The sequence below is a fragment of the Malania oleifera genome, chromosome 8 (assembly GCF_029873635.1).
Source record: "Malania oleifera isolate guangnan ecotype guangnan chromosome 8, ASM2987363v1, whole genome shotgun sequence".
NCBI classification, from domain to species: Eukaryota; Viridiplantae; Streptophyta; class Magnoliopsida; order Santalales; family Ximeniaceae; genus Malania; species Malania oleifera.
Genome location: NC_080424.1, coordinates 2379092 through 2403488, shown reverse-complemented (window position 1 = coordinate 2403488; position 24397 = coordinate 2379092). Strand labels below are relative to the sequence as shown.

The 24397-nt window shown below is 34.5% G+C and overlaps 2 protein-coding genes across 3 annotated transcripts in view; one reads left to right on the top strand and one right to left on the bottom strand.

Annotated features, from left to right (window-relative positions):
• Positions 1-8177: 8177 nt before the first annotated feature.
• Positions 8178-14578, bottom strand: LOC131161288 (TMV resistance protein N-like). Of its 2 annotated transcripts, XM_058116938.1 has the most exons (6): positions 14421-14578; positions 13800-14326; positions 11089-12166; positions 10563-10937; positions 9345-10418; positions 8178-9272 (listed from the first exon to the last, which is right to left on the bottom strand). In XM_058116938.1, the coding sequence occupies exons 2-6, from the start codon at positions 14309-14311 to the stop codon at positions 8601-8603; spliced, it is 3711 nt and encodes a 1236-aa protein (XP_057972921.1). In that variant the 5' UTR covers positions 14312-14326; positions 14421-14578; the 3' UTR covers positions 8178-8600. The 2 variants fall into 2 exon arrangements, with proteins under 2 accessions (XP_057972921.1, XP_057972922.1); XM_058116939.1 differs by having other exon boundaries at positions 10887-10937; positions 13800-14554.
• A 63-nt stretch (positions 14579-14641) lies between these two features.
• The window catches only part of LOC131161287 (TMV resistance protein N-like), a 38809-nt gene continuing 29053 nt past the window's right edge, over positions 14642-24397 (top strand). The window contains exons 1-2 of the mRNA XM_058116936.1: positions 14642-14863; positions 16374-17018. Of these exons, the coding sequence (XP_057972919.1) occupies positions 16522-17018 (497 nt within the window). The 5' untranslated portion in view covers positions 14642-14863; positions 16374-16521. The remainder of the gene's footprint in view (positions 14864-16373; positions 17019-24397) is intronic.

The window sequence follows — 24397 nt, the reverse complement described above, 5'->3', positions numbered from 1 at the left end:
AAAAGGTACTAGTAGTAGCTACGACACCCCTTCTCCCAGACGCTAGGATGCTACTCACCACTACCTGAAGGCCCTGAAAAATATTGTATGTTTATTCGGGGTGAGACACCTCTTAGTAAGGAAGAAAATAGTTTATATTAGTGTGTAGCATATCAGTGTCATTTTACATACTTCATAACACTATATATGCGATACAGTTTGAAACAATTCGTACAGTTTCATACAAATACATACAGTTCCAGTATTTTTAGAAAACCATTCCAGTTCATACGATACCCAACATACATACATACATACATACATACATACATACGGTCAGCGTCGTCACACTAGTTCGCAACTACACCAGGTCACCTGGTCTCATAGCGATTACATTGCTACATACGCAACTACACTGCGACAATCAAGGCCCAATGGTGAATCCATTGCTTCATACGCAACTACACATAGGTCACCTAATCTCACAGCGATTACATTGTCATATGTAACTACAAAGATCTACCACTCAAGCCCAATAGTGAATCCATTACTACATACGCAACTACACAAGGTCACCTAGTCTCACCACGATTACATTGCCATATACACAACTACGCTGTGACGACCTAGGCCCAATAGTGAATCCATAGCAACATACGATGTATCATATAGCTCACACCACTTCGGTGACTAACCGAAATTAGACTAGTGATATTTCACACCCTCGGATATAGAGCCAGTCATTCTCGGCGTATAGTAATTAGCCGCCCCTAGCCGATTTCATAAAACCTGGAATCACTTTGGAACTCATGTCCCTATACATTTCAGTGTACGGTAATTAGCCGCCACATAACTGTTTTACAAATATCTGAAACAAATACATACATTCATACATACCATACTTATTTGGTTTATGGCAAATCATATCAATTACAATTTCAAGTATACAGTTTTTGCAAATATGGATTATGGTCACCTCAATAATACAATTTAAACACAACCAGTAGTTTTCCAAACAAAATAGAGATGATACTCGAAATCCCTAATTTTCTCGAAAAACTGTAACCCAAAAATCCCATAGTTTAACCTGATATATTTTCCTAAATAAGTAGCCAAAACATACATACGATCGTAGCCTACAAGCTTATCGATCCTGATTTCAAAAATGGATTGATATAAACAGAATCCCTTTACCTTAACCCAAAATCCAACTACGAACTCTACGGTCCTCAAAACTACGAATATAGACTCTAAAATCTACAAACCACAGTACAAAGCATACTTACAATCTGTACTACTATGCATATACAAAATCAGAAATGAAAACCGAGTCTTACCTCGATTTTGGCCCGAAACCCAAAATCCTTCGAAACGAGATTCCGATCCAGTAGAAACGTAGAGAATCTTTCATTGATCCTCGCAGTAACTTTGGATTTGTGAATCCGATGACAAATGGTGAAGGAATCAAAGAGAGAGAGAGAGAGAGAGAGAGAGAGAGAGAGAGAGAGCTTCGAATCTTAGAGAGAGAGAGAGAGAGAGAGAGAGAGAGAGAGAGAGAGAGAGACAAAGAGAATTTTCCAAACTTAGCCAAGAAGTAACCCCCAAAAGATCTTTTATAAGCCTTTGACCAGGATGATTTCGTCGACGAAGTGGTGTTCTCGTCGACGAGGCAACAATTTCGTCGACGAACCTTGATATTTAAATTTTCTTGAACCCTTCAACTTTTTCTCATCGACGAGGCTCTGAATTTCGTCGACAAGAATAACAAAGGTCTCATCAATGAAATTCGGCTTCGTTGACGAACCTGCTCTTTTACCAAAATTTCCCTCTCTTTATATATATTAACCCATTATCACAGTTCAGGTTCTTACACAGGGTGACTTTCTGGACTAGGGGAGGTGTAATTCCCCTAGAGTTGAGTTGTTTTTGAGTCTATTATGTTGATGTATATAGATGTATGTTGATACTCTGGGTATTGTATTTTGACTGTTATGTATATACTGCCTTTCGTTGCTAGGTTTTATAAATGGAATAACTTTTTACCTAGTACCAAATGTGGGTTGGGTCATATGAATGGTAATAGGGTTGTTGATGTGGCCGATTTATGGATGTTATTGATGACGAATGAATAGTTTTTTATTACTGATTTAAAAAAAATTGGTACAAAAATCAAGGCGTCACAAATATGTTATAAGGATCTGAATATTGGGTGATGAAGAAATATAATATCTAAAAAGTAAAAGTTGTCAGCATGAGAATGTTTAGATGGATGAGTCGTATACTACTGAAAGATATATTAAGGAATAAACATATTTGTGGTAAGTAAGGTGTAACTTCCATAAAAGATAAGATAAGTGAGGGATGACTCAGATGGTTTGAACCTTTGCAGCATACATCACATAGTGCGCTAGCAAGTAAGAGTGAGTTAATTACTATGGGAGACAATAGAAGGGATAAGGTAAATTTAAAATAACTTAGAATGAGATAACGAATAAGGATTTAATAGTCCTAAATTTGTAAAAAAAAAAAATGATTCATGATTGCATAAATTGGCAAAACATAATTCATATAACTGACTTACCTAGTGAACTTAAGATTTGGTTTTATTGTTGTTGTCGTTGTTGTTACATTGAAATTTTTGCATATTAATTTTTTACATATTTATTTTTTTCTCATTTTTTTTTTTTAAAAAAAAGTAAAAGCCTTTATATATTTTTTATTTTTAAAATATTTTGAAATTCCAAGTAACCTCTTAAGAGTTACATCACTTTTGAAATTTTTTATTTTAATTTTATATTTTCATAGATTATAACAATTCTACTTCATTTTCTAATTTTTAAATACTTATATAAAAGCTAAAAAAAATAACTTTATTATACAAATGGTAGAAAGTGAAAAACAAGGAAAGTAATATTTTAGTATTAGAAGCATTTAATTCAAGGATGTGCCAAATGGACATGTAATATTTCAAATCATATGCTTCTATAACCTTTGCATTAGCTTTCACTGCATCATCATGCGTTCTAATTTTGCAAATATATTTAATTTTTTCTATTTGTCTAAGATATGTCTAACTTTTGTTTGGGAGCACTAAAAAAAAAAAAAAGTGTTTATGAGACTTTATCTTTTAAAACAAGCACTTACAAGAATAAGTGTTGTTTGGCTTGAAAAAAGTAAGTACTTACTTTTTGAAATCATTATTTTTTTTAAAGTAAGTTTAGAGAAGTCATTTATGATAACTTTTGGACTATTTCTACCATAAAAGGAGGAAAAAGTTAAGAACATAGATTGATACTTATAATTCTCTTTTCGTCTCAAAAGTCTTTCATATCTTTTTTAATTTTCTAGACTCATTCACTATCATAGTCATTAGAGAGATTCATCAGAGGCCTTAACATGTCAAGAGCCTATTTTTACCTTGCTGAGCTTAGAGATGGTGATGAATCTTTATCAACTCTCTATCTCCTCAACCTATGAAGCGCTAATCCACTTACCGACATCAACAACTAATAATAAAATTCATATATGAAAGATACATATTTTTTAACACTTATTCTAATACAATGAAACACCACTTATAATTTTATGTACTTTTTGAGTTCAACATTTATTTTTAGTACATATTAAATTTAACCTTTTTTTTTTTCCAAAAAAAAAAAAATATAATAGTAACTTAGGAATATAGTCTGTATTTTCTTACCTGCATATCATGCATATAAGAAATATGGTAAGCTCAATAAGACCATAGTACGACTTTAGGTCCCAACACTCTCACATATATCATACTACATACAAGAGTGTTAAAATGAACTTAAACTGAATATTATTAGGGACATTGAGAGAGCTCGGGCGACCGAACTACAAGAGTTCAAAACTCCTCAAGCGACCGAACTGTTGATAAGTCAACAGTTGACTTAGGCTCTCGGGCGATCGAACATATTTGTGCACATTGTCCTCGGGCACTCAAACCTTTCGAAAGGGACATTCCACCAACTCAGGTGATTAAACAATATACTTCAAACTGAGTCTCGGGCGACCAAACACACGAGTTCGGACCACCAAACCTATGACCGGGCACCCAAAAGTACGAATAAATGTTTCTGACTTTTGTTCAGGTTTCTGAAGTGTGAAATGGGCGACTGAACTTATTTAAATAACTTTTATTACTGTGTTTGTTTGGGCGACTGAGCCACGGTTCAGCCACTAGAATCTTGACGGGTTAAAATTATTTTAACCGCGGTAAAATTGGGTTAAGTTGGGTTAATGGTATTTTAACTATTTGAAACTTTTTTAATAATTCCCAACAAGTCTCAAATGGTCATATTTTTTACCTTATCTATAAATATATGTTCATTTGTAAAGATTATACGTGATTAGCAAGTTGATTAGACAAAAAATCCACTCTTTTCAAAATACACTCTTTGTCCAAATATTCTCAAATCTTCACTTCCTTGATATATTTTGAGTTTGTGAAAACATATTAAGAGTGCTTGTGATTGCTACACCTTACTAAAAACTCCTATTTGATTGATTGAGTGTGATATTATTTTTAGGGAGTTTAGTTTAGGTTTATCTCACAGATTTTAATATTATAAATCTTGTGTTGGGATAAACTAGCAAGCTTAGGATATTTGCATTATTATTACAAGTGTCCAATAGTTTGGATTTTTGTTGTGCAAAGATTTTTCAAACAAGTAAAATATTTTCAAACTAGTATTGTGTTTATCTCATTGAGGGAAATCTTTTTGAACTAGTTTGATTATCTGATTCATATATTTGGAATATTGATTTGCTATTGAACTGTACTTTGCTTAGATTCCAAGATATTGCTTGTGTTGAACACTCTTGAGCATCTCACTGATTATACCATATTAAGTATTGATAGCACAATTATTTGCACTAAGCGTACACTACATCCATATTATTGATGTATATGTAACTGCGCATATCGGGTACATATCTGCTTTACATGAAAGCATAGTCACTGTACTATTTGATTGAGATACATTGTATTCCAGGCGTGGCCTGAGGGGGCGGTAATCCAGTTCGATAAGGATTGTGTAAAGGTTGAGGTCAGTCCTATGCTAATTGACCTGATTGTTTAGGTGTCGTTCTACCCGTTTAAATGAGCATTATAGTGGTAATCCTTATTCTTAGCTAAGGCGGGAACGTAGACAATTTGAAAAATCTCGATAACATTACTGGGTGTCACTTCCTTTACTACTTTCTAGTGCATGCTTAGTTGATTAAATTGTGCTATTTAATTTCTGCTACATATTATAGTTGATTTATTTTACTTGCACTAGATTGACTTTAGGGTTGTGAATATATTGATGTTAGGATACTGACCTAGGACATTAATTTTAAAAATACCAATTCACCCCCTCTTAGGATCATGGTAAAGCTAACAATTATAATAGATAATATGTCATAATACATAGTAAAATAATATTTAGTTATTTTTAAATTCATTTTAAATAAAAATATGATTATTTTTATAATTATAAATTTAAATTATAATTACGTTAATTTTATTATTAAAATTTTAATATTTTTAAAATTCATTTAATTTTAATTTTAATTTTAATTTATAGATGATTTTTTATTCATTTTAGAATTTAACTACATTTTATTAATAATTAATAGATTATAATGCATGGTAAAAGAATGTATAGTTACTTTTTTAAAATAATTATGTTAAATTTCATTTTTAATTAAAATTTAAATATTTTAAGTGGCAAGTGTTATAAGCATTTTTTTTTAAATACTCCAAAATAGGGCTTAGCCATTTGTTAAAAAAAAATTAAAAATTAAATTTTATGATTTTCAGTTGTTTTGACAACTTATTGCTAGAAATTTTAATATCCATAAATATTTTTTTTTCGAATTTAATCATTGATTTTATACACTTTTAAATTAAAGTTAAAATTAAAACAAAATGATCATATAAATTAAATATAATTGAAATAGAAGTATATATATAGATTTAAAAAAAAATAAAGCCAATTATAAACTATTTTTACTATGTTTCATTTGTCATGTCGACAATTAAGTTAAACAATAATAATTTTATTTTTTTATAGCATTTTTTTAATGTGTATAATTTGTGATTTTATTATTTTAATCATATTTTTATAATATGATTTATAAGTAGATTATAAAAGTTTTAATATATCTTATGGTTTGCTTGGTGAATAATTAAAAATGTGTCAATGAATGGGCTATAATGTTTTCAATCTTCTTGTTTGTTGACATTTGGAGAGGTCCGAAGAGCTTGCCAAGTAGGAGTTATGAGTCATAAAATAAAATAAAAAATAATATTATAATATAAATAATTAAATTTAATATGTATGTTTTCATATATTTTCTAATGGGGAATCATTAGAAAGGTGATTTTAAAATTTTTTTATATATATATTATCTTCTTTTCACTATTATTAAGAAAAATATATATTTTTATTATTAATATACTAATATTATTGTGATGTTGCCCAATTTGAAAAATTAAGAACAACTTTTATAATATATTTATATTCTAGGACAACTTTATATATATATATATATATATATATATATATATATTTCAAAGTATCATATTTACTCTCAAATTTAGATCCATTGTACTAAGAAATATAATTTATTTACCCTCATTTTTTATTTTCTAATTCCAATTCTGCACAGTGAAGAAATAGATGATAAAAATGCATCTTTTTATGTTGTCAATTTTTCTGTTTTTGTTACCGATTTTTAGGGATCATTTGAAAGCACTTATGCATAAGTATTTTTCTAGAAAAAAAAAACACTGAATTCAATAATTGTTAAATTGGAAAAGTATTGAAAGTTATAAATGGTGTTTGGTTGTATTTAATTTAGGTAGTATTTGGATACTTATTTTTATTATAAGGTACTATAAAATTATTTTATAGGACAACTATAAGATCAGTTTTGTTATATGGATTGAAATATTGGGCAACGAAAAAATATAATATCCAAAAAATAAAAAGTTGTTGATAAAAATGCTCATATGGATGAGTGGTATAACATTTGAAAGATAAATTAAAGAATGAACATATTCGTGGTAAGTTAGGTGTAGCTCCTATAGAAGATAAGATAAGAGAGAGACGACTCAGATGGTATGAACACTTGCAACGTAGGTCACATGGTACACTTGTGAGTAAGAGCAACTTAGTTACCGTGGGGGGTAGTAGAAGGGGTAGGAGTAGACCTAAAATAACTTGAGAAGAAATAATGAGTAAGAATTTAATATTTCTGAATCTATCAAAAGAAATTGTTCATAATGGCATAAATTGGGGGAATGCTTGGTTTTATTGTTGTTGTTGTTGTATTATAAGATTATTTTCAAACATATTTTAGATTACAAATGTTAATATTTTTAATTAATAATTTAAATAATAATTATTTTAATTATTTATAATTAAACTTTAAATTTTTTATTAAAAAATATAAAATTATTATTTTAACTAACAACAATAATTATTACTAATATATATTTATAACATAATGCTGTCATATTAAATTATAATTAAAAATAATGTTATAAATTAAATTTAATATTTTTATTTATTCAATATAAATTTAAATTAATAAATAGTTCTTGCTCAATTTAAAATAAAATTATAATAAGTAATTTGTCGTAATAAATAGTAAAATAATATATAGTTATTTTTAATTCCAGAAAAATATTCACAAACTAGTTTCAAATTATTTATGTTATGAAGTGATAATTTTCTTTCCTACTTTTGGACAAATGAAATACAAAATTGTATTGATTTTCTTTCAAAATCTCAATCTAGAAATACATGCTCCAAAATACTAAGGATGTGTTTGGAAGAATTTTGATTTGGATGAATTTAAACAAAACCCAATACACAAATCCAAATCCAAGTCCTCTCCCAAACATAGGGTTGCAAAACAATCTTGAATTTTTGCTTCAACTAGTTTGTAAATTTGGATACGGGATTATTTTAGTTGTTGAGTTTATAATATTTATCTAAACAGATGAGAATTTTTCAATTTTAATCCTTCAAAGTTTAAACTGCATAGAAAACAGTATTATTTTTTAGAGAGGAACTCCAGCAACACCATCACTGATTCTACATACTACTCGTGCATTTCTTTACTCATTTGGGCAATTAGCCTTCTGTAACATCAATTCTTCTAGCTGTAGATATTGTAAATTGAAGAAAAGAACCATTCTGTTATATCTGATGAACAGTGCTTGCTTTCAAGCCTATGTTAACTTCAACACTTTTAAACTGTATGAGAAAAGAAAATCACTATTGGCTCCCTCAATACGACACATTTTGTAGAAAGGTGCTGTTCCCGACCACATTCATATACAGGTATTTTATGTTATTTAAATACAAGGGTATTTTTGAAGCAGTTCCTGCTAATTTCTCAGAGCAGAAGAAGTTCAATATCGTACTTGGAAGCAAAAGATTCAAAGATTTCAAAAATACGGGTATTTTTGGTTTTTGTGCAACTTTTGCTCCTACTTTGTCTGTGAACAGATCTTCGCCTCGACCTAAATCAAAATTTAGATAAGTCAAACAAGAAGCAAAATAGCCATGAGTTAATTGATCTCCTTTTATCTTCAAGTTTCAACTTTCATTTGTGTCTGCACATTGCAAAGTATACTGATTGGGCCCATTCTCCACCATCTTTAAAGAAAGCAAATCAAAAAAGGTCTCCAAGTCATCCTTTTGCCATTCACCCTTCCAAGAAAGAAAGTTGAACAAAAACCTACTTAGCCGAACAATAGAGGCAGTCCGAGATGCTTCACTATGAGTCTCATCAGAGGTTGACATGTTTTCATCCTTTTCTTCTACGTATTCCTTGGACACTAGACGGGCTGCACACTTCTTTATCACAAACCCGGAATCTGGGTTGGAACTAAAATCAACATTAATTTTGGTAAAATCATCCCTCCAGACGTACGTACGCAAATCCCAGATAACATCTAATTCTAAATAACCAAGCCATAAGTGCTCCTCACTGGATTTGAATTCTGGATGGTTCTCGTATCCAATGCAATAATCATAGGTAAGGCCATAGCCATCAACATATCTCGGTCCCCATGCAACGTCTGAAACCGAAGGACAGCTTCCTTCATGGGATTTGAAAACAACACACATAGCAACTCCCACTATATCATCATACCAATTTGGAGGCAATTGAATAGACACTGAATCCCCCATGTTCTGATGGCTGAATGACTTTGGAATCTCTTTTCCAGGAAGAACAGTGTCGAAATATGGTGGCGAATTAGAAGCCTACACCAAGAGAGAGCCATATTGAGAGAGAGAGAGAGAGAGAGAGAGAGAGAGAGAGAGAGAGAGAGAGACCTGAAGTTGATTCTTCACCAATATCTCAAACAAATCATCAATGCATTGATTCTCCAGCAATTTTGAACAATTTGAGAATCCAGCATGCCAATACTTCAATGCATGTGTATTTGGTAATTTTTCCAGTGATGTGCAACCATCTGCAACTAAAGTATCAATACTTGACGGAAGCTCTGGCAATGCTTGGAGCCTTTTGCAACCCTCCAAATATAGGAAACGCAACTCAGAAAGCTGACTGATGCTTGAAGGAATGGTAATGAAATTATTATGACCGAGGTTTAACTGCCTTAAAGATGACAAGCAGCCTATATCATTCGGGATTGTCAACAGATTGCAATCACTGACATCTAGAAAACATAAAGAGGATAGCTTTGACAATGGGGACAATTCTAGACTGGTGAACATATGATCTCTACTTGGCAATAAAATAGAGAAAAGTCGATGACGCCATGATTTTGACATCTTTGGACTAACTCCGTGAAAAGATACGAATGCTAGGCTCTTCAATTGTATGATAGAGGGCGGCAGCTGGTTTATGGCTGTCCTATCAGCATATAGTCCCACTAAACATTCTAAACTCCCCAAGTCCTCTGGCAATTTGGCAAGTTTTGAGCAGCCTGAGAGAGTGAGTGTTACAAGAGATCGTAGCATACATATGCTGCTTGGGAGAAACTCAAGGTTTTTGCACTCTTCAAGATCTAGTGAAACGAGGCTGCTGAGATATTTAATGGAAGGTGGTAGCTCTTTGATGGAAGTCCCCTGCAAAGAAAGCTCCCATAAATGTCGCATATTACTTAAAACCTTGGGAAATTTCTGGAGTTTCGAACAGCCTGAGAGAATGAGACTTTCAAGAGATTCCAAGCCAATTGCACTCATAAGATATCTAAGATTTTTGCAGTCCTTTAAATTCAAAAGAATAAGCCTCTTGAGAGTTCCAATGGATGGATGAATCTTAATCAAATTTATACAACCTTCAAGAATTAGCCTCTCAAGGTTTGGGACGCCAGTAAAGTTTGGGGTCTTTGTCAGATTCTGTGAGTGACTGAGCTTCATGAATTTCAAATTCTTCAATACCTATTTTTTTTTTAAAAAGGCAGAGAATGAGTTACTAAGCTTCATGAAATTTTTAGTTATTAAAAAAATTAAAGAGAGAGAGAGAGAGAGAGAGAGAGAACTTCTTATTATGATGTGTTCAAGTAAAGAAACATAAAGACATACCATGGTCCCTTTCCACAGTTGTTTGATGTGGCTATAGGACATATTAAGCTCAACAATGTTCTCTGGATGAAATTTTGCAGGAAAAGATTTCAAAGGAAATCCATACCAGTAGAGACACCTTAATTCGTTGGAAATAAACTCAAAGCCTCCAGAAATGTGCAATTTACAATCTTTGAATAACTCAAACTTATTCAACACTGCATCAGTTCTGAATCTCAACTCTTTCCCGGAAAGATATTCAAATCCTCCAGGTTGGTCCATAAAACAGATTTTGAGCAATCTTAGATTGTGCATGGTTGCAAAGGCTTGAGCACTAAAATTTACCTCTTTTAGTCCATGAAGGTCTAGGACTATGGCTTGAACTTCTTCAGTCCCCTATAACAAAGACACAAGTGAGAAACATAAATGTTTAAACCCTTAAATGGATTCCTATAAATGTGTTCCATGTCATATGATAAACAGTGTCTAGGCTTATAATTTATCAATTCCCAAATGTCAAGAGAAAGCTCGAGTATATGGGTCTTACTGATTTTTTTGACAGTACGTGACAAACGTCTTCGTGAGACCATAACCTGCTGCGTCTGCCAGGCTCTTCAGGGGACTGTTGACGAACAATATCCCTTCCCATTTCTTGCAATAAGTCATGCATTAAAACCTTGTTTTCTTGGATTGTTATAAATGACTTCTCAACAAGGACACTAATATCAACAGGGAAGAAATCACAACTCTCTAGTATTTTAATTACGTACTCCTTGTCATCTCCTTTAAAGAAACATGCAATATCAAGAAATAAATTCTTCTGCCGATCATCCAGTGCATCATAACTTATTCTAAGAATCTTTTGAATTTCTTCATTGGGATATTTTTTCAGTTTATTCAACACACTTTTCCATTCATCAACACCTCTGCCACAAAGAAAAGAACCCAAAATTTTAAGTGCTAATGGAAGGCCGTTCGCATAACTTATTAGTGAGTCTACGACTTCAAAATATTCTTCCTTGGGGTATTTCTGCCCAAAAGCCTTCCAGCAAAAGAGTTCGACAGCTTCTACGCGGTCGAATTGTTTAGCCTTGTATATTTTTGCCACATTATGGGCAATTAGCAATTGTTCATCTCTAGTTGTGATGATGATTCGACTTCCAGGGCCAAACCAATCATGCTTCCCAGCAAGTGCTTCTAACTGCTCCAAGTTATCCACGTTGTCGAGGACAATAAGAACCTTTCTGAAATGAAGCCTGTCCCTTATGACATTTGTTCCCATACTGGGAGTATCTATATTTACATTACCTTCCATCAAGATTTTGGAAAGAAGTTTTTCTTGCAAAAAAACTAAATCATGTTCCCTGACATTTGCGAGGAAGCAACATCCTTCAAATAGAACAGAGATTTGATCATAAACAACTTCTGCAATGGTTGTCTTACCTATACCACCCATGCCCCATATTCCTACAAAGCGAACATCATTGACCCCAGTGCATAACAATGAATTCATTTCTTTTATGCGAGAATCAATACCAAATAGAACCTGAGCATTTCTTGTGGACAAATACTTCAGTTCATTTAGTATGAAGTGGGCAACTCCATCAATAAGCATGGAATCAGACCTGATGAAGACATAGAACAATAGACTTGGTAAGCTGACATAATCCACAAATAGTTAAATACAATTTTTTTTCCCTATTTATTCCTTCTGCCTTTAATTAACCATAAATCAACAACGATAACATGAAGTTCATTCAATTACAAAACTCTTCTTGTGTGTTGTGTAAGCATGTAACCCTGCAATCTTAGATATCTTATTTAATCCTAACTATATTTTTTAAGGTACTTCATATGATATTGAGGTTCTTATAGTTTCTTTTTCTATTTAAAGCAAATTTTATTTCCTCAAGTTTCAAAAACATATCTTTTGGTTAGTATTAGTTGCTCTTGAGATTTATTAATTTCTTCAATGCTGGATTATTGGTTTACTCATTTTCATTTGTAACTTCTTTAAATTTTAAAAATTTTAAAATTTGCAAATTCTCTTTGGTCAAAAACTCTTTTTTTCTATTTCCTTTTGAACTTCAAGAGTTTCTACTTTCCTATTTCATAATAAACTCTTGTAAATACTGCAAATTCTACCTAAAATGTTGTCTTGAAACAATTTAACATTGCTCATTGTAGATCTAGGGTAGTGTAAGATACTTGCCTATATAATGTGGACAAACAATTAGAAGCAAAATTAGATATAAGATGCAGTGCAGTGCAGTGCAAGGGTTTTTTTCCAGAAAAAATAAAGACAAAGAAAATATCAATAGCAGTGAGATTCTACATAATAAAAATATAGGAAAGTAAATGTCCTTTTCAATGTAAAGCACAAAAAGAAGTAGAAAAACAAATTGGAGGAAAAGTACAATAAAACTTCAGTATTAGGTCAGCAGATAACAGATACAATGAAAAATTTGCTAGAAATAAAATAATTACCCTATCCTATCCCTTATCTTTTATTCTTGGCCATCATTCTTTTGTTTTCTATTTTGAATTTTGAAAGATATAACAGATTTTAGTCATATTAAGGTTTCCACAGCAATGGTCTTGGAGACTAAAAAACAATTTTGAGGCCGTATACTTTTGAAATTAGATATTGGGCACAAATAAAAGGAGTTTTGAAAAATAAATGCAAGATAATTAAAACAAGAAAAAGGGGTTTCCATGGGAAGAGTTCTTAGTCATTAATTTGTACTATGCCAATCACTTGGATAGGACACAAAACATTTTTAAAGCATAGCATTTGAGACTACTGCAAAAGAAGTATAAAAAACAAAGAAAGAAAAGCGAAAAAGGCAATTCTTTTTCACAATCAGCATTCAACAATTCCAAAGCATCTAGCTTAATTCAGCTTTGAAAATAACCAACTTCAGAGATTAACATACTAGGAGGCAATTTTAGTTTACATCAAATTCTCAAAGAAGTAATTCTCTGGCTCCAACCTAAATTGTATTTGCAACATTAAATTTTAAGATTCAAATTTGAATCTACATAAATTTAATACAATTTTATATGAAATTTTATTGAACTGTATGTAAAATTCAAATTTGATTCCAGACAAGGGGTTGATAAATTCTTTTTTCTAAAGAAAAATGAAAAAAAATAAAAAAATCTCAGATAATTGTACCTTTAGACTCAATCTTTTAGATGCCGCCATGGCTAAATAAGAAGATACAAGAGCAGAAGAGCAGTTTAACTAAAAAATACCTGCCCTGTGAATCCCACCCAGACAAATTGGCAGCTTCGATCAGAGCTTCCCTCCATCTCTGCACCTTCTCCTTTCTCTCCTCGAAATCTTCTTCGTGTTTGGCAAAGGCTTCTGCGAATTTCCCTGTTTGCTTACGTACTTCCGAGGGAGTCACATTGTAGAAAATGGGGACAACTGTTTGCCCCATCAGGTTCTTGCATTCCATGATCTTCGCAAGTTCATCCAAGCACCAAGTCGAAGAAGCGTAGTTTTCTGAGAAAATGATGATCGAAAACCTCGAACGCTCGATGGCCTTCACGAGCTCCGGCGAAATTTCTCTCCCCCTTTTGAGCTTTTCATCGTCCCTGTAGGTGTGAATCCCTTTCCGATGCAAAGCCGAGTAGAGATGGCTAACGAAGCTTCTGCGGGTATCTTCGCCCCTAAAGCTCAAGAACACATCGTATATACACCGCAGGTTGGAAGAAGAAGAAGACGCCGACGAAGAACCTCTTCGGTTGCTGGTGGAAGCCATTGGACAATGGAAATTCTGCAGACACAGAGGGAGTGTGAGTGAGGGAAGAAGATCTTATCAGAGAACACAAAACAACAATACAACCAAGCTAATGTATCGATCTTCCTACGCGTTGGTGGAAAGTAGAAACGTGAAGCGAGTGGTTAGATAATTTCTGGGTAACCAGCGGGAATCTTCGCCATTCCTGATTTCTCTTCTTTCAGCCTCAGAGAAAATAGCAGAGTTCGAAACTGAAGCTTCCTGGAGACAAACAAGCGAGAAGAATATTCCCCATCCGTTGACCCCAAAGCAAACCAATACGTATTACGACCTCCCTGAGGCGGAGAGTGTGGATTCTACGCAATACGCCATACGACCGGTCCGTATACAAAAATAAGAAAGGGAAAAAGTAAAAAGAGTTTGTTCGTGGGCACTACGCGACCCTCTAGCACAGCTTTCGAGACGGAGAGAAAGCAAAGATGATGATAAGCTTCTGGCGTAGTGAGGAAGACGATCAATGGATCGAAGAAGTTCGTGAACTCATAACGAATGAAATGAGTTTGGAGTGAATTTGTGAGTCTAAGCTGTCATCTTTCAACTGTTTATTTTTCGTATTGATGTGTTTTTTATGTCTGCAACATGTTTGATGAAATGTTTGAGAGTTCAAAGCATTTGTGAAACTTCAACTGTAGATGCTTCTGCACTGTAGGGCAAAAGTTTTTTTTTTGGGTGGGAAGGTTCAAAAAAGGTATAACTGCCTTCGGGAGTTAATTCAGCTTTTGAATTTGTATTGTGTGGCTTTGTACAAAACAGTGTCATTATTTATTATATTGTGTTTTGATTAAATCCACCCAAATCCAATTCAAAGCTTAAAATTAGTGAGTTGTGTTTGTTTGAGATGTTAGTTGGAAGTTGGGGATCCAGGAAAAAACCACCTTATTTTAGGCTTAATTTTTTTTTTTTTGGTTCTTTTAACGCCTTACCCATACTTAGTTATAACTTTCCATTCAATGTAATATTTTATGCTCTCATTTTTTAAATCTTTTTAAGATCAATATTTTTTCAACCAATAATTTTGTTTTGGGTTCATCATGTTTTTAAAGTAGTTGCATCTACTTATTGGTTTATTAAATAATTTGATATTCTTTTATCTAACTAACAATGTTGCATCATAATACCAAACAAATTTGCTAAAAAAATAATGGAAGAATCAGTTCTGTCAGTGTATATGGATTTCATTATAAATTGGCATACAACATTTTTTTATGATCACTTTTTCCATGATAAATCTTCATTTTTAATTTGAAATAAAGATTGCTACTAGGTGAGGATAAGAATGATAGCTTTAAATTTTATTTAATATTGAACTTTAGTTTAATTGTGCAACATTTTGTTCAACCTTTTATGTCTAAATTAGTTGCGTTTGCATGTAAGCTAAATATTTAACAGATTTGTATGTTTACTTTTTATTGATTTAAGATTTTTAATATGTTTACCATTTTAGTTATTGCACATTATATGCCATACTTATACTGTCCTTTATGCATTATTATCTATTAACAATTTCCAAAGTTTCATTAATTGCCCCCTAGTTGCTTGTAAAACATGATTCAATGTGGGAACCATTAACTATCTGTTCCATGTTTTTCAAAGCTTAATTGTATCTAGCCATCTATGCAGATCCTTGTTTCCATTTGCCTTTGTGAAATGGTACCACATACGCTGCATCGCTAGACATGCTCGACAACAACTAATAAATAGCCTCTCATCTTGTCCTGGTTGTAATACATCCTTCTGGTTTTGGCCTATGCTATGGATCCCATTTGAGCATTTCAGCATCTATGGTCTGTCCTCATTTGCCAAGTTATTTGTGACAGCTGCCATGATTGGGAACTGACTCCCCACCATATAGTCTTCTTTTGCATAAATGACTTCTGTGTTAGGGAGTTGTATTTTATTTTTCTTTCTTTTAGAATTCATTCTTTTCAATCTATGACAACAATGAACACATGTAAAAGTGATTTTAATTTTTTACCCTACCATCTTTTCCTTTTATTTTTGGTAACAGCAGAAGTTTTTGCAGATCACTGGAAATTCGCTCATCTCATCCTTTTGCAACCAACACAAGTCTTCTAGCCTGCTCTACAGAGTGGAAGCTTGCTGTGATGTTTGAGTTCTCTAAGGCCAATTCTCTACATTAAATTTTCACCACCAGGCTTGTAATTTTATTGATGGATTCTATGAGGATTGCAGGAACCTCCTCCTCCTCTTCTACCCCACGATGGACTTATGATGTCTTCTTGAGTTTTAGAGGTGAAGATACCCGCAACAACTTTGTTAGTCATCTCTACACTGGTTTACAGCAGAAAGGAATTTACACCTACAAAGATGATGAAAAACTTGAACGGGGAAAGGAAATTTCTCCAGAGCTCCTGAAGGCTATTGAAAGTTCAAGGTTCTCAATCATCGTTTTCTCAAAAAACTATGCTTCTTCAACGTGGTGCTTGGATGAACTTGTGAAGATCCACGAATGCAAGAAGGTTATGGGACAAAGGGTTCTGCCAATATTCCACAATGTTAACCCAACAGAAGTACAGAAACAGGGGGGTTGTTTTGGGAAAGCCTTTGCGAAACATGAAAATTTAAAGGGAAAAATAGAGAAGGTCCAGAGATGGAGAACAACTCTAATGGAAATTGCTAATTTATCCGGATGGGACACACAGGATAGGTAAATTGGAATTGCCCTTCTGTTGTTTTACTTTTGAGGTTGTCCTTAATCTCACACACCCCCTCCCAGGCCCCCTTCGTGGCACCTGCCCCCAACGACGACCTTTATTTTTTTTAAATTATAGAAGAGAGAGTAGTCTTGATTGTGCTCCACATTGTAATTAATCAAAGCCTAATGTCTAGCTGTTTCTTTGCCTCTTGTTATTTAAAAGTTAATTGTTTTTGTTAAGATTTGGTTAAAATGAATGACCTAACTTGAAGATAGATCTCTCCCTCTGTTTATAATATAAATTAAACTCATTCTAATGACAATAATACCCTTACTAACTCTCACTAATTAACATACTAAACACACTCAATAATAGTAATGCTAAAAGACATATGCAACCTCTAACACTCCCCCTCAAGAACAACAACAAAACCATGCCTTAAGTACCACTAGGTGGGGTCGGTTATATGAATCATTTTCCGCCAATTTATGCGATCATGGACCATTTCTTTTGATAGATTTAGGGATATTAAATCCTCACTCACTATCTCCCTCAAAGTTATTTTAGATCTATCCCTACCCCTTCTATTGCCCCCCACAGTAACTTACTCACTGGCGCACTATGTGGACTACATTGTAAGTGTCCATACCATATGAGTCGTCCCTCCCTTATCTTATCTTTTATAGGAGCTAAACCCAACTTACCGTGAATATGTTTCTTCCTTAATTTATCTTTCAGTGTTATACCATTCATCCATTTAAGCATTCTCATCTTGGCAACTTTTACTTTTTGGATATTTTGTTTCTTTGTCGCCCCACATTCTGATCCATATAATATAGCTGGTCTTATAGATGTTCTATAAAACTTCAATTTTAATTTTAAGGGTATTCTACAATTACAAAGTACACTTGAAGCGCTTCTCCATTTTACCTAATATGCTTTTACTCTATGCATTACATTATCTTCAATTTCTCCTTCAGCTTGTATAATAGAACCAAGGTATCAAAATCTACAAGTGCTATTTATTTCTTCATTATCAAGTTTAACTTTGTCTCTGATATTCCTCCTTCCATTACTAAAATTACATCTCATAAGCTCCTAGCTTGTTACAAATGTATTTAACACGAGCACCTCTCAACGTTTTGATAAACAAATCAACAAGCTGCGTGTATGACTTCACATAGGCGATTGTAATGAGCTTTTGCACAAGTTTCTCCCGAACAAAGGGCAATCAACTTCAATGTGCTTCATTTGCTCATGAAAGACCGGGTTGAAGGTAATATGAAGTGCAACTTGATTATCACACATCACACTTCATAGGTAGTGTGAGCCATAGCTATATATTCTGGTTCAGCACTTGACCTTGCTACCGCATTTGTTTCTTTCTTTCGCATGAAACCAAATTACCACCAACCAAGATACAGAACCCGGTGGTAGATTTCCAATCGGAAGGTGATCCAACCCAATCTGCATCTATATATCCATGGATATAAGTGTGACCTTGTCACAATGTAAAATGACCTCTCTCAGGCGCACCTTTGAGATATCATAAGATGCGAATTACTGCGTCCCAATGACTTTTCCATGGAGAATCTAGAAATTGACTCACAACACTTGTTGCAAAAGATATATTCAGTTGAGTAACTGTGAGATAATTCAACTTTCCAACAAGTCTCCGATATTGTCCAATATTAGGTAGAAAATCACCCATATTTGACATTAACTTGCTATAGGATCCATGGGTGTATAAACCGGTTTAGATCCCAACAAGCCAATTTTATCCAACAGATCAAGAATATACTTCCTTTGTGACACAATAGTTCCGATACGAGATCTAGATACTTCTATACCCAAGAAGTATTTAAACGGTCCCAAATCTTTGGTTTGAAATTTAGCCTGTAGAAAATTTTTGAAACACTTAATACCTATATCATCATCACTTGTAATGATAATATCATCCACATAGACAACAAAAAGAAGGATCCTATCTGATGAAGTCTGATGATAAAACATAGAATGATCCATAGCACACCGCCGAAGACCAAATTCTAGTACTACAACATTGAAACAACCAAACCATGCTCTGGGAGACTGTTTTAAACCATATAAAGCTTTCTTGGGCCGACACACTAAGCCTAACTCCCCTTGAGCAACAAACCCAGGTGGTTGCTCCATATAAACCTCCTCCTTAAGGTCACTATGCAAGAAGACATTTTTCACATCTAGCTGATTTAAAGGCTAGTGACAAGTAGTAGCCAAGGAGATGCACAAATGTTTTGATGTAAGTTTGGCAACTATAGAAAAAGTATCAGAATAATCTAGACCATACACCTGAGTGTATCCCTTAGCAACAAGACGGACATTTAGACAAGCCACAGGACCATCAGGGTTGACTTTCAGAGTGTAAACCCAGGGACAACTAACCACAAACTTGTTAGGAGGAAGAGGTACCAAGTTCCAAGTACCATTGTCATGTAAAGCATTCATCTCTTCCACCATAGCATCCCTTTACCCTGAATGGGCTAAGGCTTCCGAAACAGATTTAGAGAGGGTAGTAGAAGATAGAGCAGTGACAAAACAATAATAAAAGGGTGATAATAAGTAATGAAAAAAAAAAAGAAAAAAAGAAAAAAAGGAGAGAGGGCAGCTCGGTGAACAAAGCTCCCGTTTATGCGGGGTCCAGGGAAGGAGGTGGATCACAATGGTCTATAGTACGCAGCCTTACCTTGCATTTTTGCAAAAGGCTGTTTCCACGCCTCGAAACCTATGACCTCCGGGTCATACAGTGACAACCTTACTGTTGCGTCTAAGCTCCCCTTCATAAGGATTCATAAGAAACGTAGTTGGAAATGGGGTGTTGAGTATATGTGCGTGTACCTTTCTGAACAACAATAAGAGGATCAACATAATGGGAAGTATGATCACTAGACGAGGAAACCAAACGCATGGTAGTAGAAGCTAGAGGGGACTCTTCCTTGGAATCACTGTCGTGATTACACCTGCAAATTAGGATGATCAAGGCCATGAAAAGGACTTGAACTATATGGAGACTCAAATGGTTGGTTGGGCAAGGACAACAACGTAGAATCTGAAAGATTAGGCAAAGGAAGAGACTCATTGAGCTTAGAAGCACTTAGTGACTAGGTGTAGTAAGGTGTAGACTCAAAGAAGGTAATATCGATAGAAACCAAGAAGCGATGCAACACATGATTGTAGCAATGATATCCTTTTTGAGTACATAAGTAGCCCAAAAAGACACATTTTATTGCGCGAGGATCCAACTTATCCTCGCTAGGAGTTAGTTGATGAACAAAGGACACACACCCAAATATATGAGGAGGAAGAAAAAATAAAGGTGAATTAGGAAGGAGAATGAAGTAGGGAATTTTACCACTAAGAATAGAGGATGACATTTTGTTGACCAAATAACAAGCAGTAAATACAACATCGCTCCAAAACACTTTAGGTACATGCATTTGATAAAGTAAATTGCGAGTGATTTCAAGAATATGTCTATTTTTCCGCTTTGCAACCCCATTTTGTGGGCATAGGATGATTGATGAACAATACCACACTGAATCATATTAGTAGTGAATTGTGCATTGAAAAAATCTTTAGCATTATCACTTTGAAGTATTTGAACTGGAAAATCAAATTAAGTCTTTATTTCAGAACAAAAGGTGCAAAATACATGAAATAACTCAGAATGATCTTTTATTAAATATAGCCAAGTCATTCTTGAATAATTATTCACAAAGTTTACGAAGTACGGGAAACCCAACTTTGACACAAACCTACTAGGAACCCAAGCGTCTGAATGAACTAACATAAAAGGACTTGCAACCCCTTTATTGCCCTGGGAAGCGAAAGAAACATGGTGGTGCTTTTCAAACTGACAAGACTCACAATTGAGACTCGACACAGATTTCCAAGTAGGAACAAGACATTTTAACTTTTCCAATGAAGGATAATGGAGCTGACAATGAATTTGGAAAGTTGTGGCAGTAATAGTGCAGGAAGAAGGAGATTGCGGCTCAAAGTGATAGAGTCTGCCAGCTTGACGCCCTTTGCCAGTCTTCTTCCTTGTCTTCAAATCCTGAATAACCACAAAATCAGGGAAGAATGTCACTAAACAATTCGTGGATTTAGTAATTTTTCTAGTGGACATAAAATTGAAAGGAAATTTGGGAATATATAAAACCAAAGGAAGAGAAATAGAAGAAGTGGGATTTACAGTCCCAATTCCCTTGAATGCAGCAGTGGATCAATCTGCAAGAGTAGCACAAGGTAAATTTGCCGGGCATTGAAGAGTGGTGAAAAAGCTACGTGTACCTATGATATGATCAGTGGTACTGGAGTTTATTACCCAAGTACTAGGACGAGAAGCACTGGATGACAAGCATACTGTGTGATTACCTATTTGGGCAAAAGATGCAATGGGAAGAGAAGCTTGTTGTGATGCTTGATATTGCTGGAACTTGGAATACTCTTCCTCTGACATAGAGATAGTACGTTGGCCCCCACTTGGCCCCAAAGGTGAGGAGTCGGTGGTGGCTGCATTGGCTACTCTCAAAGGGGTGAAGTCAATGGTGGCTGCATTGGCAACACGTGAAGGTCTGCTGTGAAGATCCCAACACTTTTCAATAGTATAATTATTCCATCCAAAATGAGTGCACTTGTGAGGAGTACCTCTGCCTCGTCCATCTTTACCACTGTGACTACTCGAACTACTGTGATAACTTTTGCGATTGTTTGGAAGAGAACTAGAATCATTCTTTGTAGCAAAGGCTGTCCTCTCAGAGCCAGATGCAAGAGCAAGAGAATGTGTGCTGAAGGAAGCACGAAGGACACAAGGATAAGCATCAGAAAATGATGGTAGCTCGGCACTGCTGAGTATTTGGGACCGAATTGCCTAAACTTGGGTCTTAAGCCTGCTAGAACACAAAGAATTGTCATCTGCTCCCTCTGCTTCTGCATCTGACGAACATTGGCAGTTATAGGTTGCATGATGTTAAGCTCCTCATGAATACGCTTCATTTCTCCACAATAATCCACAATGCTCCTATCTCCTTGCTGTAACTGAAATCACTCGTGGGATAAATCATACATAAGTGTAATGTTACTGGAGCATAGAAGTTTGACACAATCCCAAATGTCCTTGCACGTATCTAGATGCATACACGTTTGTGCAATCTGTGGCTCCATCGAATTCCATAAAACGGAAACGATCGAGGCATCTTCTTGAACTCACATGTCTTTTCACATCTCATTAGAAGAATCAGATTGGAGCAAGTGGTCAGATTTCCCTAATCCTGCTAAATAAATTCAAACAGCTTTAGACCATTGAACATGGTTCTTTTCATCCAACTTTCGAGTCATTATTTGCGGCAGCAATGTAGGAAACAAATTTTTGGGATTCATAGATTTTATCCCAGCACTCAAAAATCAGAAATTACACCAAAAACAAGAAGAACTCTCAAAACTAATCGAGACAATCACAAACTATGTGAAGCCTTGACACAACGAAGGATGAGGTGAACAACTCACCAACGGATATAGCAGTGCCACAGCACTCACAAATCAGCAACCACACCACAAACAAGAAGAACAATCAATAATCGGAACGATCACAAACCATGTGAAGCACTGAGCAACCACAGACGAGGTGAACAACTCACCAATGGATATAGCACTTGCCACAGCATCACAACTGAACGTACGAATGCTGCAACAGCTCCAAAAAACCCGCAAGGAAGTTTTCACAAACCCTGAATAGAAATTAACAGAATACCACGAGTGCATGGTCCATAAAGGTTGAATTTTTGAGCAAAAAACTGGCCTAACAGCTTGATGACATTGTCTAGAGAAGGAATCAGAGCACGGCAGAAGAAAAAAAGAAAAGAAAAAGAAAGAAGTGGTCAGAACTTCACTCACGTGCTGGTGCATGGGTTCGGCCCTGCTAGCATTTGTCTGGTGTGTGGGGGTGAGTGGAGTGCCCTCTAGCGATGTGATGCTGTGGGGTGGGTTGTTTTTTGGGGGGGGGGGGGGGGGGGGGGGGGGGGGGAGGGGGTGAGTCTGACTATGGATGTATGGTTGGTTTTGTGATTTAATATGGGATGGAGGTGGGTCTAGGAAGAACAACTGCAGGAATGGTGTTTTCTGGCGACGACTGAGGGAAATAGTGTTTAGGTAGGATCTTGCTTTGATACCATGTTAAGATTTGATTAAAATGAATGATCCAACTATAAGGTAGGTCTCTCCCTCTATTTATAACACAAATTAAATACATTCTAATGAAAATAATATTCTTACCAACTCTCATTAATTAACATACTAAACACACTCAATAATAATAATACTAAAAGACATATATTATCTCTAATAGTTCTCAAAATGACTTAAGGTTGCGACCTGTACCTAGACTACTAATTTTTGAGAAACTGTAAAATGTCAGAAAATGTTCTAAAAATTAGCTCCAATTTTATTCATAAAATGAACTATAACTTATGAAGTAATGATTTTAAGTAATATAATGTTGCTTTTGATCTTTATGAGTTTTTCATTCTTTTGCTCAAATATTCCATCCATGGATCAGTCACCACCTTGTCTGGATTAATTCTTCCATTCAGCTGAGTAACATGAGATATCAGGGCACACGATATGGCTCTTATGCAAAGAACTCATATTCTAAGTGCTACTTTTATATTTAAAGGTAGAATTCGTTGGTTAAACAGCCTTTAATTTCAAATTTCGCTTTTGATTTATAAACTTGTCATATTTGCATATGCCTAACTATAGCAAAACCAAATTATGATGGTGTAACAGCACTCAAGGATCAATTGCAGAACTCACTTTTTTTTTTGTTTTTTTTTTTTTGTTTTGGATTTTATTAGATTTAGAGTTTTAATAAATTGATTAATGATTTGTATATTTTGGATATGCATTTTCTTTTTTGGAAATCTAGCTCTCCGATTACGCGATAAACTTCTTTTCGTTTTTTTTTTTGGTGCTTGGGTGGCACCCCTTTGATGCCTGTTAATAACTTCACCATTTTTGCTGATTAAAAACAAATTCCGAACCATTTAATTAGGAGGTAGTCATCTCCTTTCATAATTCTATGTACTTGGACATTAGCTTTCACCATCTATCTTGAGGAGAGTAGGAGGCCTATCTTTTCATTCAAAGGCTCTTCTATTTCTCAGTTCAAACGACCCAAAAATGGTGAAGGGGATAAATGCCAAAGCCTCTTCTTTTCCAGATAATCTTAGACTCTGTGTATATCCAAAATATACAAACCATTAAACCAACTTGTTAAAGCTCTAGGCCATCAAACTTTGTGGAGGTTAAGAGACCTATCTTTTCCTTCAAAGGCTCTTTCATTTCTCTCCTT